General features: G+C 43.7%; 1 protein-coding gene across 9 annotated transcripts in view; it reads left to right on the forward strand.

Moving 5' to 3' along the window:
• Window positions 1-2,847: 2,847 nt before the first annotated feature.
• CCDC158 (coiled-coil domain containing 158) overlaps window positions 2,848-18,831 on the forward strand; it is a 41,681-nt gene continuing 25,697 nt past the window's right edge. For 8 of the 9 annotated variants that reach the window (XM_071808313.1, XM_071808315.1, XM_071808316.1 and 5 more), the window contains exons 1-13: window positions 2,848-3,028; window positions 5,679-5,715; window positions 6,276-6,385; window positions 6,641-6,968; window positions 7,306-7,382; window positions 9,037-9,151; window positions 11,529-11,645; window positions 13,138-13,335; window positions 14,430-14,912; window positions 15,674-15,863; window positions 16,759-16,911; window positions 17,341-17,453; window positions 18,222-18,380. In XM_071808313.1, the coding sequence (XP_071664414.1) occupies window positions 2,898-3,028; window positions 5,679-5,715; window positions 6,276-6,385; window positions 6,641-6,968; window positions 7,306-7,382; window positions 9,037-9,151; window positions 11,529-11,645; window positions 13,138-13,335; window positions 14,430-14,912; window positions 15,674-15,863; window positions 16,759-16,911; window positions 17,341-17,453; window positions 18,222-18,380 (2,211 nt within the window). In that variant the 5' untranslated portion in view covers window positions 2,848-2,897. Of the gene's footprint in view, window positions 3,029-4,197; window positions 4,469-5,678; window positions 5,716-6,275; window positions 6,386-6,640; window positions 6,969-7,305; window positions 7,383-9,036; window positions 9,152-11,528; window positions 11,646-13,137; window positions 13,336-14,429; window positions 14,913-15,673; window positions 15,864-16,758; window positions 16,912-17,340; window positions 17,454-18,221; window positions 18,381-18,831 lie in introns of those variants that run through there. The other variant, XM_071808317.1, reaches the window with a different exon arrangement.

Here is an 18,831-nt window from a genome sequence, read left to right on the forward strand (position 1 = left end):
CCCATTCCCATCCCCTTCAATGTTACGGTTTCCCCACAACCTCCTATTTGCCCCATGTGTCCCAGCTCTCATTCCCAACAGCCACAAGGAGGAATGCAGAAAAGAGGCCCCTCCCTTTATTTTTCATGGAAGATGATCCTCAATCCATGCTCATACTGAGCTTTGTTCCCTCTGCTGCCCTCCCAGGGGCTGAGTTTTCTCTCGCTTCACAGCCTGGTCAACTCGCAGCTTGCTTTTATCCACAACTCACCCTTCAGCCTGCCTCAAATCAGATTTCTGCACTTTGACACTGCTAGTGTTTCACTGTAAGACACTCATTCCAAGTCACCACAAAGAGCAATTCATTTCTGTCCCTCCACAGGCCTTCTAGAGACAGGCTAAGGCTCCGGGACCTGTCTCTTGGGGCCACACATCCTGCTATCTGGAGCCATTAGGGTTGTTTAAGACTCTGCAAGAATGTGCCAGTCTGCTAACGAGCTTTGCATTATAGCAATTTCCAACACTAAATACTGAACCTCATGTCTGCAGACATCAGAATTCCAGCAAGAGCTTTGGTTCCCAGGGTGCCTACAATGGCTGATGATTAACTGTTATCAACCTAAGTTCTGAGGTGCAGTTTTAATTCTGTTTCAGCACTGCAATTCACTTTGAGTGCTGAATCCAACACCTTTTTCCCAATAACTCCATCAAATTCGTCATCATCGCAAGCACAGAATTTTCTCGCCCCTACCACCTCCAGATTTGCTAGTCCACCACACTGCTCTAAAAAGGTCTACGCACAGGTGCTCTGCACATACCAGAGACCCAAGAACAGCTAAGAAACTACGGTGGATCAATCACCCGAATGGGCTGCCAGACACCGTGCTGCTTTCTCAGCAGGCTTGTATTCTGCACAGGGGTTACAAATCAGTCAGGTGCTGACAGAATGAAGTTTCTGTCCATCCTCACAAGGCCAGCCTCTTGGTGATGCCCACAGAAACCAAAGGGTTTTTGGAACCCTAGAGACAGCACCCACGCCAGCCCACACACGGGGGATTGAACTTCCCACCAGACACAATGCAAACCAAACCAGCGCAAGATAAATTAATAACATATAGCAGCTGTTGATTAAGAAAGTGGGATTAACAACATGCATTGCTGTGCTTTACCTGAAAACTAAATATTCTGAGAAACAGGTTTCCACGCTCAATACAGTTAAAGCAATATTCACTATTCATCTTCATTTATATAAATTATTAAAATAAATTTTAGACAGAGCGATGTCAGAACCCTTTCCCTCAATTGCCGAGTACCACACTGCTAAAGCAGGTGGAATTGCCACTGATTTCATTGTTCAGATGTCACAACCAAATCCCACATTTATAATCAGTAAAGGCACTGACTCCTTGCTGGTGGCTGCTCTGATTTTTCCTAAATTCCTTCAAATACCCAAAGTTTCTTTTGCAAATGTAGAAGTTCATCAAAGCAACACTGCCCCCATCTGCTAGTTTTCAGCTAACACAGTTTTTTAAACAGCTATCACAGCTCAAATTGTCCTGATTTAAATGTGACATTTCAGAAATAGCTAACATGCATTTACTATGCTTCTCCCTTTCAGAAAGGAAGCACAATCTTTCTTAAGTAGTCAGAGTGGTGTTATTGAGCTTACCTGAGTCCCTGAGCTCGCAAGTTCAGGATGGGCTGTCTCATTCTCAAGTTCTTGTTTTACTCCAGCGGAGCTCACTTGGCTTCATAGGATCGAGTCTGTAAAGGAGATCACCACCGTCATTTTTCAAGCATAAAATACCTTTGATTTCTTCAGTATATTAATTTCCAGCCTTTTCATGCAAAGGAGTGAACAAATACCATGAGAGGCTTCATAATGGTCAGAAAGTGCACAGTGCATGGCCACACATCACGGGAGGAGATGTCCATAGAAGCTTTGTGGGTTCACCACAAAAGAGAGGCTAAAGCAGGGGCCTGCCCTCCGCAGAGGCCTTTCTAGAACCTTTCCCTGTTTCTAGCAGGATGGATTACAGTTGAAATCACCTGAGGCACAACGGTGAGAGGTTCTTATTGTAAGTCTGGACATCACAGCAAGCTGGGATAATGCAGCCCTGTGCCTGAGCTCGTTCTGTAAAGAGCAGGGTCAATTCTGTAGACATTTATGTTTGTCATGTGCCATATGAAGAAACACAGCAGGTTCAGATAGATAAATTTCCAAGAAGTTTTCTCTGCAAAAATATGATTATTATTTAACAGTTAAAGCAGCTATTAATGCCTTCAACCCAACTTGAAATGGTTGACAGGATGGTCCAGGCATTTTAGAAGCAGAGCCTCTGCTGGTTTAAATTACTCCATGACCTTTTTCGGAAGCTATTCCCCCTGCACAGCTCATAGTCCGCTTCGTGGGAAGAACAGATTATTTTAAATTAACAAATTTATATCTGCATCTTGCTGGCAAACCTGACATGATTCTTATTTTTTTTCTTCCCAGAGATATTCCCAAAATAGGAGAAAAATTTTTAAGGAATTACATCCTCAAAGGATGATTCTGTTTCAAGGGTGCAACTGGCATTTGAGAGTGGCAGGGGAGCAGCAGAGAGCCCGGGGTGCTCAGCCCTGGACTGAGCCCATGCCACACCAGACTAAAAAGGCACCTGTTGCCAGGAGAGAACTAACGCCCACAGCAAGCACCCTGCACGGCCCCCATGGCAAAAGCGATCGAGTTTCCCGCTGAAGCCGGAGCACTGGAGCGACACTTGGCCGAGCAATCCCGGCGCGGGATGCGGCGGTCCGGGCTCCCCCGCCCATGGGCAGCCCCGCAGGAGGGGTCTGTTGCCAAGGCTACCGAGTCGGGCTGCAGGGCGAGGGAAGGCACAGGTGGCTCCAGCAGCTCCGCAGGGCTCGGGGGCTGGATGCCCAGCAAAAGCAGGAGCTACTGCGAGGTGAGCGGTGTCCCCTCCTGTCCCAGCCCCAGAGCAAGGGGCAGAGCCCCAGTGCACCCCCAAACCACAGCAGAAACCAGTCTCGGCCGTGTCTGTCAGAGGTAGGTGCAACCCGCCCCACGGATGAGTTTTCGTGCTTTGTTAACGCCTCAGGCTGTTTGAACATTGAAATCTGGCTTCAGGGTGTTGTGTGGAATATTTACCTGTAAACTCCTTGGCCTCTTTTCTCTGTTGATAGAACAGTGCTGCCTCTTCATCCAGGTAGTGTGATAGAAAATCCTCTTTTCCTCAAGCTGTTTCCCGTCCTCCGTGTGTGTTCTTGCTGTCGATGCACTGACAATTCTGGAGCGCGGTGCAGCTAAGGGAGTGAGGCCAGACCTGTTTCCCGCAGGTTATTGTTACTTTTCTTCCCTCGGCCTGAAGTAGTCCACATAAAACCACTTTTCTTCATCTTAGGTTTGTCTTTTAGCACTAAGTGAGTGGTTTGCTTCCTTTGTAAATTGAAACACTGTGTTCTCTGCTGAGGAATGGTTATGTAGTTTTCTTCTTAGTCAGGTATGGAAATACATTAACATATCTGCCTGCCTTCTGAGTTTGCTCTGCCTCAAGGTTTCCAGCTCTCCTATGATTTTCTTTGGGCGCAATTCACACACTTGTTTCTGGAGACTCGTATCATGGGGTATCTGGTATGAGCTGTTGGCTGTTACTGTGAATAAGTTGAAAAGAGGGACAGTCAGTTGACACCTGTGTGTCCACTCCTGAAATCAAGACCCAAAATGGGGCTGTCAGACACGTTATTTTCTTTGTTGAAGTAGTTATACTCTTGTGACTCTGGGCCCACTCTGAGTAGTGAAAATACCTTTAAGAATTCAACACTATTTCACCTCTGGAGAGATTGGTACAAGAATCAGAACGTTTTGATATTACTTCTTAACTGGATTTTTGGGGAGAGTGTCTTGGCCCTCTGGCCTTCTCTGTGGCAGAAGGAAACCCTCCTCGCCCCAACTTCTGGCTCTTGTGGTCACCCCTTAAGTGTGCTACCGTGCTGGCCAAATCCCTTGAGGAAAATTACTCGAGCGCTGCCCTGTTTCCCTTTAGGAGAGGATTTTTCCCTCCATCCCGAAGCACGGCCCCGGCCGCGCTCCTCCCGGGCCGGAGGGACCGCACCTCAGCGGCCATTTTGTGGCGGGGGGCGCTGAGCCCGCGGGGATGGCGGGGGCGGCGGGGCGCTGAGCCCCGCGGGAATGGCGGGGCGGGGGGCGCTGAGCCCCGCACGCCGCGGGGATGGAGGACTGGAGGGCGCTGAGCCCCGCACGCCGCGGGGATGGAGGACTGGAGGGCGCTGAACCCGCACGCCGCGGGGATGGAGGACTGGAAGGCGCTGAGCCCCGCACGCCGCGGGGATGGAGGACTGGAGGGCGCTGAGCCCCGCACGCCGCGGGGATGGAGGACTGGAAGGCGCTGAGCCCCGCAGGGATAGCGGCGCCGGGGCTGCCCGGCCTCTGCGAACCCCGCCGGAGGTGCCCCAGGGCCGCGCCGAGGTGAGGCGGGCGGATCGAGTGGCGGCCGCGGGAGGGCCCTTCCCCGGGAAGGAGGCGGCTCCCTCCCCCTGAAAGAACGAGCTTCCCGGGGCCGCATTACCTCGTGTGAGCCGCGGTGAAGTCGGAAGCTCCTCGGAGCTGGGTGCGGTGGGTGCACAGAGGCAGGAGGAGTTTCGCGCCGGCCTGGGCGCCCCGCGCGCCCCTCGTTTCCCGCCACGGGAGCGCAGGTGCCCGCGCCCGGCGGCCATTTTGCCGCACGACAGTGCGAGGGGCGGGATGGCGCGGCCCGGCGTGGTTCGTGGAAAGCGGCCCTGGCTCCGTGGAGCGCTCGAGGGGCTGCTGTGTGAGAGCTGGAGACACTGCGTTCACCCTGAGGAAGTATTTCTGGTACTCAAGGTTGGGGTGTCGGAGAAAGGGCTCTTTACTGTTACACGCCCTCAGGAGCACCTGAGGGGCTGTTCTTCAGTACACCCATTTGACTAAAAATTTCAAGCTATCTGTAATGTGGAAACTGCTACTGCAGCTACCTCAGACTTACAGTGTAGTCCCCTGTCTTCCAGAGGACCTAGGAAAATCCAAATAATGCAAATAAAGTTCCATCAAATACCATCCTGCTCAAAGCTACACCTAAGTAATACATTTTCCTTTTTTTTGTGTGTGTCTTGAGGAGTAGATTCACAGACATGTCCCGCAGGGGTTATTAATAGCAGTAACACTCCCAAAATTCAAGATGTACAAGTCTAAATGTTCCCTCCTTGGACTTGCCCCTGACTTAAGTTTCTCTTTTCTTCTGGGCGTACCCCCAAAAGCACTTCTGGGAGGAAAAGGTCCGTTTGAGTTCAATCAAACCGGTTTGATAAAAAAGACATTTATAGATGAGAGGAAGGCAGATGTTTATAGAAGCCTCGCCTTCAGTGTTTCTTGTAGAAAATTCTGTTCCTGGAAATAGTGTAGCAAAATGGTAGCATATGCGATTTGCTACTTAATTGTTGAAAGATTTAACAGGAAATGCTGACCAGTAGTTCTAACAGCCTGCAGCTCTGCTCATCCCAGCAGAACAAAGCCTAAGACTTGACAAAGGAGGGAAACTACCTCTCTCAATATCCTTAAATTCCTCCTGCAGTATGAAAATTAGATGAACAAAATTCATTTTTTGTGACATAAAGTTGATTCTTAGTATATAAAAAAATACAGATCTTTTTCTTTGCAGGTGCTGTTACAATGATCAAGAATACTCAGGAATTAAGGTAGTACACAGATTTTGTTTGTTATTAGAGAAATTCCTGCACGTGCTATCTGCTGTTATCTGCTCACTCACTGGAGATGGAAGCCAGCAGATTCTGAAGGTCTGGGCTTTTATACTGATGTGACAAAGAAGATGTGAGCACAAAATTTAAGGATATGGGTGCCCAAGTCACTCTATAGTGAGAGGAGCTTTTGTCACTTTTGTCACTGCCATGTCTTTGGACAGTGTTGCCGGTGCTATTTTGAGCAGCCTCTTGGCTGCCGTAAATTTACTTGGCCTTTGTGGTTCCCGCATGCTATTTGATAGACAGAAATAGGTAGTGGGTAATAATGTTGTTGGCGTGATCCCCGTAACAGTGTTCCATGCGTAGTCTGTCCACCCCAGCACAGGGTGACTAGCTGGTTAACTAGGAAATAGTTAGGGGGAAAAAAGAAAAAGGGGAAAGAAACAAAGAAAAATAAACTCTTAATTCCCATACCCATGCTACTCTCATTTTTAGGGTAATTTATTCACTATTTTGCTTGGTTTAACTTGGTTGTTTTGTTTGGTTGTTTTCTTTAGACCACTGAGCTACCTGAGCATCAGAAAATCAATTTAAGAGCCATCGTTACTGATTTACAGACCAAACCAATGGAAGTGCAATTGGAAAGAGATGTGCTTCAGGATACCAGGTACAGAGACCACGGCAGATGTATTTTGGAGAGTCTCCACGTGAGCTTTCAGAGGCGCACCAGATCTCCCCAGTGAGAAGGTGGCCCTCAGGAATGAAGGCAAGGAGACTGTGGCAGCTTGGTTTAGAGGATCGCTTATTATGTAGTTGTACAAAACAGGAGTTTATCAACCAGAGTATTATATCTATTAGTCAGGATAAAAATCTATGTTGTGAATCCTGTTTTGTAAATGATTTCTTTGGTTTCTAAATTTAGACAAAAAGAATCTCAGAGCCAAGAGAATGAAAAAATACAGCTAAAAAATGCGATTCAAGAGCTGGAAGCTGCCAACCACCTGCAGGAGGAGATGCTGAGGGAGGCTGACAGCCAAACTGAGCGCTTGAAAAAGATGGTCCAAAGCCAGGAGGAAGTACTTCTGGAACTACACCGCATCCTTAGGGACTACAAGGACCGCACAGGCAAGAAACTCTGTGCGCATGAGAATATTGCTGCCCTGCACATGCACAACCTGAGCACAGCATTTGCTGCCATCTTGCGAGATGTAGACTCAGAGGTGTCATGCCTCAAGGAAAAGGTTGTGCTGGTATGTGAAGAAATTGCTACTTCTCCTTCCAACACTCTGAGTTTTGTTGTTTTTAGAAAATAGTTTTTAACACTCTGTGTGAGCTCCCATCTAAACTGGAAATTGTTATGGTGTAAATACGTACAAATGCTGTTTTGCAGTTGAGATGGCAGGTGCTGGTATGCTAGGCTGCTACACTGTCCCCAGCTGGAGACTGGATTTATTGCTAGAATTTAGGCTGTAGTCTGCACATTTTCACAGTTCAAGGTGAAAACAAAAGGAAGGGAATAACACTTTGAAAACTACTGTTTAGACTGTGTTTTCTTTAGGCGTTAGCATTGTCATCTGCTTACAACAGGTGGAAGAAGAACTGGAGTCATTGAAAAAAGATTCACAGACCCAACGGCAACTTCTGCTTCAGCAACATCAAAATAGGTACCTGTTCTCCATTTATTTTTTCATAAAATATAGACAGTTTTGCACATGTTTCACAGATAATTATTTGATTATGATATTGGGAGGGTGTAAATAAAATAATGAAGGTAATTGCTTGGGTGGTTACATCAGCTTTTTCTTCCTGATTTAATCAAGAGCTTTGTCCTTCTTTGTTCAAGAAGTCTTAATTTTCGGAGCTGTCTACCTGAACTATACAGTAACCTGTTCAAAATAGAAGGGTAAATAACTTGATACATAACATTTCATCCACAATAAAATATCAAAATTATGACATTTCTGGCTACTGAAAAATATCATTACCTCTTCAGTGGAGAAGCCATTATTTGCCAAGACTGAAATTACAACCAGTATTTTCTTTTTAACAGGTTTGAGCAGCTAATAAGTGAGCATGAACAGGAGGGGGCAGCACTAACTGACACGCTAACAGTGCCCGCAGCTATGCCAATAGCATCCCAAGCCGGGTGGAGATCATTCAATACTTTTTTTAGTTATAGTACAGAAAATGTTAAGAGTAACCTTAATTTGAGACAAAGCTTATGCTGCTAGTATACTCTGTTCTCCACCCTACTCTTTTCATTTCTCAGTGTCTTTGTTTAAAGAGTTAAACAGTCCTTGCGTAAATTATGGAATGAAATAAAAAACCCCAAACCTGCTCTCTAAAGGAGGGGCAAAATGATCATGCATTAGGCAAACTCTGAGAACTGGGAGACTTGCAGGCTTGGTCTGTTGTCAGTCCACTGTGGTTCAGAAGAAGGGTAAGGTCAGCAAAGTGGGTGGGAGCACAAGCTGTGGCTCAAGCCATCACCTCTGTTCTTGTCACCAAGTTTTGCAATGACTGATCTCAGGTTTCAGTCTGAGTTGGGACCAGTTTCTGCAGAGCACCTGGCTGGAGCTGAGGGATTACAGAGGATATAGACTAAGGGTTGTGGCGAAGTGCAGTTTTATGTGGCTGTATTGCACCGTGAGCTTTGTCTTCAACATGTTCAGTGGATTCAGATTCAGATTTAATTTGCAGCAGCATTATCAGTTGAATCACATGCTTGCATACCTGTACAAATAGTAAGAAGTGGTAATTTTAAATAATAGGTAATTTTCATGTCATAAACAGCTACATTCATACTGTTGACTTTGGCAGTAATCAAATAATTATAAAAAACCACTAGTTCTCACCAGTCACTTGACTTAAAAATCAATCCTCGATTTATCTGTTAAAAAAGGACATGCCGTGCAGTGTTCCAAACAGGAGATTTTGAATTTCAGTGTGGGCTGTGTCTGACTTGCATAGTTGAGACCAAGTAGCTGATAGCAAAATGCTTCTCAGTTCTGCATGTAGAATAGTTGGGGTGCATCTGGAAACAGACTTAACTTTGCTAGAACTTACTTGAGAATAAATGGCATATCATCAGGAATAGAAAGTATTAAGATATTAATTATTTTATGTGAGGTGGCTCTCCGAGAGCAAATCTGACCAGTAAGAAGGTGTACTTTCCATGTGATCTCGCTGGGAATGATAATCATACTTTCAAGCAGCATGTTTCAGTGGTTATACTGATTACAGCAAAACCAGCCACACTTGTCTCATGATTTCACGATTTTTACAGTTTCTAATTTCTCCATTTGAAACATTTTGTAGAGAACAATCAAGAAACCAAAATACAGTGCGTGTGCATCAAGTTAGTCACCTGCAATCTACGGTTTCCCAGCTGCATTCTGAATCACAAGAGGCTAAGAGGATGTCTGAAGACAAGGTGCGTATGGGTCCATATGTTATGATTGGTGCCAGCTGAACTGGCTATGTGCATTGTGAAATGTTCTGGATAGATAAGTAAAGTCTTTTGGCAAAGCTCTGCTTCTGAAAAACTACGTGGACAACAAGATAAATTACATTATCCCTAGCTCTGTGTTATTTCCAAGAACAAATTCTATTTCTCTAACACAAACCAGCTTTGCAGAATGTGTTGAACATGAAGTAGTTTTGCAGAATGTATTGAGAGCATACCATAAATGACACCTTCTGGAAATAAATAAAATGGTTCTGCGCTGCCAACATCACTTGCACGTGCAGGACAAGATCATCATTCTGCAATATCACTAGAGAATATATCAGGAAAAATAGGCAGGAAAAATAGCTTATTATTCAAGTCGTATTGCCCAGAAAGAACTTTTGGTTACTTTGTCTTAGTAAGTGTGAGGACAGAGCACAGAGACTACAACAGTGTTCGAGGTGCTCCGAGATGCTCCAGCGTGAGTTAAGAATCTTCACCATCACTGAAATCCACAGGCTTCTTATCAGCAGGATGTTATATAGCCAAAAATAAGAGATAGGCTCGCCAGCTCCTGTTTATTCAAATAATTTCTTAATCCTGTTAGAAAACTTTAGTCTTGACCAGCTTTTCTATAACCGCATTTCTCCCCTAAGACAAACTTTTTTCTGGTAGTACAGCAGAGAATTACTGCAGACACATGGAGAGAAATTCTTGCAGTGCCATAACAGAACCTCTGCCATGTCACTAAGTGCAGCAGTTTATGTCCCCTTTCCGTATAAATTGTTTGTGTCTTTCACTTATTTTGCTGCTTGGGATTCCATTTTTATAAACAATTTGAATTTCTTTAAATTCCTCCTTACTTTTGTTAAAAGGCAGCTCGTTTTTGCCCTTACAAAATGACCTGAAAACAGTTGCTCTCCACTCCCTTGAAAAACTCGTGGGGCTGACCCACGCATAAATGCTTCTGGGTCTAAGTCCATCTTAGATTACAAGTCGTGAGGATTTTGGCATCCTTCTGTACACTACAGGGCAGGAACAGCTCAGGTCACAGGAGTGCCGTGAAGTTTGGCAGAGCTGTTAGTCTCTGCTCCAAAACACTCGCGGAATGGCACGGGAGGCCTGCAGCAGGGCAGAACTGCGGCAGGGCAGGGCTGCGGAGCCGTGCTGTACGTGCACTCGGGCTGCACAGCAGAGTGGGAAGGATGGTGTGTTTGCCTGTTCCTGGAGGCTTCCACATTTATAAATTCCGTCGATTCACACGGACCGAAACTCACACTGGTCAGTTCAATAGTGGTTTTTCGTGGCATTGTAACTGAACTATCGTGAATTTTTAAGTTAATCTCCATTACTGTATTTCATCCTCAAGGAAGAGTACACTATACACTGCACTTTTCATGTTAGGTCTGCTCTTTTGATTTAAAGCAAGCAGTGCACAGGATAAGGTCATATCACATGTAACTGTAACTGGTGTGTATTTCTTAGGCCTTCTCCCTTTGAGAGTGCTTACCTCATAACGTAACACTGGAAACTGGGACTCCATTTCAGGCTACTTTTCACAGTCTGCCCAATCCAGAAAATGTTGGTTTCATATGTCTATGAAGCCTATACTACTCGGTCCAATGCAAATTGATTTCGTATAGGAGGTGTAATACACTGAATTGCTTAGGTAGACTTCAGTGGGAGACAAGTTGATCACTGGAGATCACTTGATCTCAGGCTGTGATGTGGGGTCATTCCCAGGAAGGTGTGGGAGAGAATCTACATAAAGCTTTTACAAGCGTATGTCTCTCTTTTGCAACACGCATTTCTCAGCAGCTTCTCTGGTAGGAAAACGCTGTAGCAACTACAATTTTCGAGGCAGCAGGTGCTAACTACAGCCAGTGTAAGCTGTTGGCACCAGGTACTTTCAGCAGTCAGAAAATCTGGTGCTTAGCTAGTGGATAGAAATGTACGTATGTGGGTGTTCTGTTTGGATATGCCCATGTTATTCTCTTTCTATTGATTCAAAAGGGTTGTAGCCTGTCATCTCATACTCTGTCAGAACTTTCGGAGAAGGGTGTGACAACCACTTGGAGCAAAACATGTTTGCCTGTAGATTTCTGAATGTCCTAGTTTTGGATCAGAGTGGAATCCAATTCATTCTCAGGAACCTTGATGAATTCTGCAATGAAGTCAGGCTTAATCACAGAAAGAAGAAAATGGAATTCTGAATACAGCTGGGGAATACCTCTGTGGAGCCAAAAGATACCATTTGGACATCTTTAGGGTAGAACCTGAAAGAAAACTGGAAGAAATCGAATGTACTATTTAAAGTAGAATACAGTAGGGTAATTCTTAATGAATTTTTTCTTTATTTTAGGTGAAAGACCTTGAGGAGTCACACCCAGCTCATTCTGAGACTGCCAAACCTCAGACAGAACAGGATCCACGTGGCCAAGAATCTGGCAGTCTGCAAGACCAGATTCATCAATTGATGGTAAGAACAAGTGATAGCATTGAAAAAATCCTTCCTCCTAAAAGACTCTTCTTGCTGCTGGTGTTCAGATACACTCGTTTCCAAAGTGCAGCAACCCCTTAAACTGGAGTTTGAGGATTATTTTTACTAGAAATTTGAATTAGCTCTGCAGGAAGTTTCTCAAAGGCCTTTGCTGCTAGCAATACAGGACATTCAGGATTAAGATTAACTTTGTCATAAATTCAAATTCCTTGAATTCCTTGAAGCTTATGCAAATCATATTAGAGATGCTGAGTCACCTTCACTCTAACCCCATAGTTTAGATCCCTCTGTTAAGGAACCTTGGTCCCTTAACACATATTTTGCAAGACACATCCAGGATTTTGTTAACAGCACTGGACATTCCTTTGTGACTGACTGCAAATATTCACCGATTGAACATGCAGTGTAGAAGATTTTGTCACATAGGGTTTGATTCATCACAACTGCCTTCATCTGCTATAATTAACCTTGGTTTTCTCCTTTGCATAAAATTATACCTTAATGACAGAATTTTGGGAGGTTAGTTTGTGTGGTCTCATTAGGTTTGTTTGCCTAGTTAGTGTCACAGTGCTTCTGAAGGAGACGGGGAAATAATTTCATTCCAAATGGTGTTATCTCATTCTAGAACACGTTGGTATAAATCTTCCTACAGATCGTACACGGCCGTAGTGGAGACTGCAGTCAGAATAGTAATTACATAATTGAAAGTTAGGAATCTAATTTTAGGACCCCTTTTGTTTCTTTATCATCCATTCATGTTTTCATTCTGCCATTCTCTGTGCTTCCGGCTTAGTTTTCTGCTTCAGCTTTAACAATATACAGATAGTCTCAGCTTCCGAAATAGTAGCAAAAGTTATTAGCAGATATGTCTATTGATAATTCAGTTTGGGCACATTTTACTTTCATATTTTTTATATTAGCAGCTCTGAAATGTCTATGTCAGTATTTTTATTATTATTTACGTTTTAAATTATTTATAATTGTAATTATGTACTATTACGATTATGTCTCAATTGAAAAACATTTAAGCTCTGATGAACATGTAACAAATTATTGCATTAATGAAAGAAGTGATGAACAAATCTGAAGACCGGTATTTATGGAGAGAAGCCCTCCATAGCATGTCATATGGTTTTTCGTTGTTTCTCACTTGATGTTGACACAAGATGATCTTTTTTTGGTTCATACCCTACACTTGTTTTGGAATAGATATAAATGACATCAGACTCCAGCGCTGAGACGTTACACCTGTGAAATAATTAAAGCCACAATAGGTAAACTCAAAAGTTACTACTTTGTTGGAAGAAAAAGAGTAGGAGGTGTCATGCTGGATTAGCCAGTATTCCCGGCCCTGCTAAGTGTGAAAGGTGCAGTAGCCACTATTCAGATGCGTAACTGTGTCATTGAATGTTGCTAAAACGAGAAATCCTAAATGGGATTCAAGGAGGGAGATGACTTTAATTTCTCGTAGACTGAACTCCATAAAAAAGAGATAGAACTCCATCTAGAAAAAGAGCAGAACAAGCGGATTTGGGATCGGAACACAGATGACAGCATCATCATTGACCATCTGAGGAGAGAACTGGACAACAAAACCATGCAGCTGCAGCACATGGAAAGCACAGTGAAGGCCATGAGGGCTGAATGTCACAGGCAAATGGAGCACCAGGTTGGTGAGCAGCTTCAGCGTGGTCGTGTTCAGGATAGAAAGCACACAGACCGGGGGCTGTTCTTCAGATAGAAATGCTCTAACTCCAGCTACTGTGGTTGGGACCTCGAGTGCCAAAATTTCCCTTCCAAAGATGCAGATACATGACAGTCAGAATTTGCATCTTTCTTTCTATCAATCTGGCCTGTCCAGCCTTTTTATTTCTTTGCTGATGGGGCACTGGAAACATTCTCGTTAATTTTGACTTGTGATGTATAATCCTTAGGAGAAAATTCATCTTCTGCTGATATTGTGTTGGGTTTTGATTGCAAACCTCCCAAACATAACTTTGTAAATTTCCAGGAAGTCTGATACTTCCACACATAATGAACAGTTGAAGGTGGTGTTTTCAGTAGTGAGCTCTTCCGTGAGGAGAATCAGTAAATTAAAGGCCTGCATACCACCTTACTGTAGTGCTTAATGAACACATAATGAAGTTTGTGTTCTAACTCTAAGCTGAATGCAGTGCTATGTCAGAAAGAGCTCCTTCTGACCAAGTAGGCTCCTAGACACTGACCTGTAGTGCAATCCTCTTTCTTCAAGGCTTCAACCTGTCAAAAACTGAACTGTAATTAGGTAACTCACTGACAGTTTCACTGGCTACTTTGCATTACAAGTAAAGATCAAGTTAACTCTTTTATTTTCTACCAAACCGTGGGCTTGTCCTACCTCACGCATCCTTCTAGGTTTTCTCAATCCATTCTTTTTCCTTTAAAATCCTCTTACCAGGGTGTTAGTTGTTTTCCGCTGTTTCTGTTCTGTTCCCGAGTTTCAGTACTGTGTGCTGTCAGTGGTGCACATCACTGTCTGCAGAAATGGTAAATTAGTCATGTACATTTTTTTTTCCCAACTTACAGCACAGTCAGTTAATTTATTAAAATGGAGAAAGAAAAAAGAAAGCCAGAAGAATCACATAGTCATTGCAGACCAGACCTTGCTGACCTGTAAAACTCAAGTGGTTAAGATGAACTATCAAAAACCAGCAATGTGACAGGGAATTCTAAAGGTAGAAATAAATGTTTCTCTTGGTCAATCATTTTATTTCTATTATTCAGATGGCTGCAATTAAGGAAAAGAATGAAAGCATTGGTAGAATCTCCTCTTTGACTGTCCAACTGGAGTCGAGCAAGGAAACACTCTGCAAGGTCAAAGAAGATCTTACAGCCAAACAGATGGATTTGGAGACTGCTGAGCAAACGGTGTCAGATCTGACGGCCTGTCTGCAGGAGAAAGAGAGCGCCCTAGAGCTCGCTGAGAAGGAAATCAAGGAGCTCCATTCACAACTCGGCAGTAGGATGCAGGAGCTCCAGCACCTGAAGAATGAAGAGAACCGTTTACGCGACGTGCAGTCAGAGTGTGAGACACTGAAACTGCAGGTGACAGAGAAGGAAAGGATTATTGACATCTTCCAAAAACAGATTGATATCATCACCCAGATCGTGGGCCAGCACAGTCGAACTGCTGGAGCAATGGAAGTCGAGAAATCTCAGCTTATAAAGGAACTGAATGACTGGAAACTTGAAGCACGAGAACTTAAGGTGTGCAAATGATGTTGTATTTATGTCTCTCTAAGACAGTAAATGTTTTCTGTTTTAAATCTGTACCTTAATGTGCTAATACTGAGGTTTTAAAGCAGGTCAGATGATGCTCCTTGAATCCTAAGAGCACTAGAAGAGTTAGTGAGCAGAGAAGAATAATATGACCACCAAAAATGAAAATTCGCTAGTGCAAAGCAGTTGCCAAAAGGCTTCTGAAAGCTGAAGTGTAGCAGGCTGTCCTCGGTGATGCAATTATCCACACGAATAAGGGAGCCAGCAGCACAAAGTGTTACTGAGAAACAGCAGAGGGTGAGCACTCAGAATTCCCAGGTGACGACACTGTTTGTGAGTGGTTCTGTCTGGGACAAGAGTCGTGTGACAGGGCGGTCTTAGACGGGTCAGCAGCTTCAGAAAAATTCACTCCAGATAGAGAATTAAATCTTCTGTGAAAAAACTGTTGACCATTGAGAGTGAATAGGGAGGTAGTGCTGCAAGAGGATGGAAACAGTATTCCTACCATACACCTGGTATGGTTAAACTTGCTGTAAAGCCATCAGATCAGACTCTGTTGTGCCCTTTTTGCCTGGATTAGGAATTTTCACAAAAGTAATCTTTGTGTTCTGCTCTTGTTTTCCTTTCTTGCTTCCAGCTGTTCTCTGACAACTGAGATTTAAAGTAGTAATGATGTCTGCATGTCTTTGTGGTTATTTTATATAATTATATATACTACACATACTTGGTCTTGTTTTTTGTATAAGTAGATTGCAATGGATGAGAAAGAATCCAGAATACATGAAATGGAGACCAGAGTGAGAGAGCTGGAGCTGGAAAATGTTAAACTCATAAACACATGCACTGAGAGGCTTCATGCGCTTAATGACATGAAACTGGAAAAAGACCAGCTAATGAATGAGCTCCAAGGCAGCCAGAGTGAACTGGCTGGCCTGGCAGGTACGGAGCCTCCGCTTAGCTCAGCTCAGATAACTGCTGTTAAAAATAGAGTTCTGTCTTGCCTGCTGAATCCAAATAGGGCTGCTGGTACAGCAGCAGGTTCCCTGCTGCAGGGGATGGTCAGGTTGCTTCGGAGTGAAGTCATGGGCTGGGATTCTGGTACAGAATGGTGGGAATACAATCTTTAGTGCAGCCTCTTGCTACCCTGGCAAAAATATTTAAACTGTCTCTGGAGACCAAAGAAGGAGATCTGGTGAATCTCTGAATAGAAACTTGAGTGCTATTTCTGAGTGGTATTTAAGAGCACTTTAACCATCTGTGGTTAAATTTCAGTGGAACTTGGTTTCTGTTTTGTGGTGGGCTTGCTACAATGTTATTTAGAAGTTAATGTCCTAACTCCAAGCATTGTTTCGAGGGCTGGACCTTTGAACCTGGCAGCCACCTCAGTCTGGTGTTCAGTCTGCACTGCAGCCAGCCAGATGATACTGTTCACATGCTTTGCTCTCTACACAGCCCTGGACTGTCATAAAATGCCCCCGATATCATTTATTTATTCAGAACTCAGCTGTCTCTCACTTACAGCCTTAACTTTCACAATATGCAATTGGTTCTAGCAGCAGGAAGCCAGAAATGTGGATTTCTATCACTTTATCAAGACGTTGCTTTGGTGAGCAATGAAATAACACATTTGTTTCTGGTGCAACAACAGTGAACATGGAGGACAACAAGTTCCTAAGTTGTGCCTTTGTTAGCAGTGGGTGTTATTTGCTTTACGTCTCGGGTATCTCCATATCTAATATTCATTTAAAGGGAGTGGGTGACAGATCAGCGTTCTTACTCTAGAAGAATGATTATTTTTGTCGCTATAATTTTAATCTTGATTTACCCTTCCTAGAGGAATTTGAAGATCTGAAGAGGGATTACCAGAATAAAATCAAGGAGATGGAAAACACTGTAAACAGACTGAAAATGCAGTTGAAATCTGCTGAGGCTGAACTGGAACAGACCAGGACTGCTCTCAAGGCTATCGAGGGATCTGATGGCCTTGGTAATTATGGATTGAACTTCCCAAAAATCACACACATTTGTCTTTTTAACATGGGGATTTGTGTAGGTATCGATCCCTCAATAGATGATGTAATAATGTTCCAGATATTTTGTGTAATAAAGAAACAATATTGCAGATGTCACTATTTACTACATGCTGTAAACTTGGACCATGGGCTGAATTTTCTCTGATCCTTATTCAGATTACCAGGGAATGCTGTCGTCTCGCTTCGTGTGTGTGATGGGTCTGGTACCGCTACTGACAAAACTCCTGCTGGTTATGGTGGGTGGTTGGTGCACATAAGTGACTAGAGGATCTTGGTTCAGCTTATTCTAGCACATTGCCGATACTTGATTTCGAGAGCCTTTTGTCAAAACTCATAATGCATAATCAATGTTGTTCATGGAGAATTCACTTGGTCTTTTACAGCTATGAAAGTTGCAGTGGGAATGCAGAAGCAGATCACAGCTAAGAGAGGACAGATAGATGTGTTACAGAGCAAGATTAAATTCTTGGAAGAGGCAACGACAAATGCAGCTAAGGTCACACATGCTCCAAATAAACGTATTTAACTCTATTTAGATAAATTGTTCTTTGGAGAAATGCGTGGCTGGAAGCACAACTCATGCAAGAAGGACCGGAGGGAATGTAATGGGCGCCTTGTCTGGCCTCCCACCAGCACAGAGCTTCCCACATCAACTAGTCTCCTCCACAGAGCCAGCGTTTAGTTTTCCTTTGTTCTCTGTGAAAGAACCGTACTGGTTTCAATGAGAATCAGGTTCTTAAAAATCAGTTCTTTTTTAAAAAAAACCTCACGTAATGCAGTCTGTATCCTTGTGAATTTGGCCCACAGTGTTTTCCCTCTTTGTTTTCTGAGGCAGTTCTGCTTGTAAACTATGTCAAGGTCTGTCTAGCATGTTGAGGTCTTTCTAGCATTTTCTGTGACAAAGATATCACTGAGTTACCAATAGCTGTAGTTTACTGAATGACTGTTTATATCTGGTCACTATGACCTGTCCTCCTTCTTTACTGACTTTGGATCCAGTGGATCTTGAAGCTTAAAATTCCAGTTTCAAAATCAGTCTAATATCTGAGACGTTACTTAATCAGCACCAATCTGATTGTACTTTCTTTGTAAGACCTCAGTTGAAAAACCCCATCCTTCTGCAAGACACAATAGCTAAGCTTCTGAAAGGGTGAATTTAGATCTTCTGAAGGGAATAAGAAAATGCAGAAAACAAATTATGTGTTATGTAGGTGGTTATAAATTCTTGGCTCATTCTTTGTTGTTCTCACCTCCTTAAATTCAGGAGAAGCATTACCTCAGAGAAGAAAACAGTAAACTAAGTCAAGAATTGAGCTATATTACAGCAGAAAATACCAAGATTGCTGGGGAGCTGGAGATCCTGAGAGCACAAGACAGACGTCTGAAAGAAAAATTATCTAAGATGGAGACCGCCCTCGATAAGGTACCACAAGGCAGCTTTCGGTTCTGGGAGACTGCTTGCTGCTCTCCTCTGCAGTCACTGGGGAGCAGATGTCTCACCTCCTACCTGGGTTGTATTTACTATGCCCTACTCACATGTACTCTGGAATACTTCGCTGAAGAGATACCCATAGTTAAGACCATCTTCTGCTGTGTAGTTTTTTTTATGGTAAAAGGCTTCTATTTTCATTAAGAGAATTCTTGATTTACCTCTTTCTAGCTCAGGGAAATGCAAACAGCAGAGGATTTAAAGCAGATTGCCCTTCCAGGCAGTAGCGCTTGCTCCTGCATGGCTCCTTTCCCTAGCGAGAGAGGCTGTTATTTGATTATAACAGGGGCTCCGCTGGAACCAAGCGTGAGCACACACGGACTCAATGCACTTGACCATGCTGAGTCCTTTCTGGGGCCTGAGTCAGCCAGCTGTGGTCCCTCAG

This window comes from Patagioenas fasciata, chromosome 4 (genome assembly GCF_037038585.1).
Source record: "Patagioenas fasciata isolate bPatFas1 chromosome 4, bPatFas1.hap1, whole genome shotgun sequence".
In the NCBI taxonomy this organism is placed as follows: Eukaryota; Metazoa; Chordata; class Aves; order Columbiformes; family Columbidae; genus Patagioenas; species Patagioenas fasciata.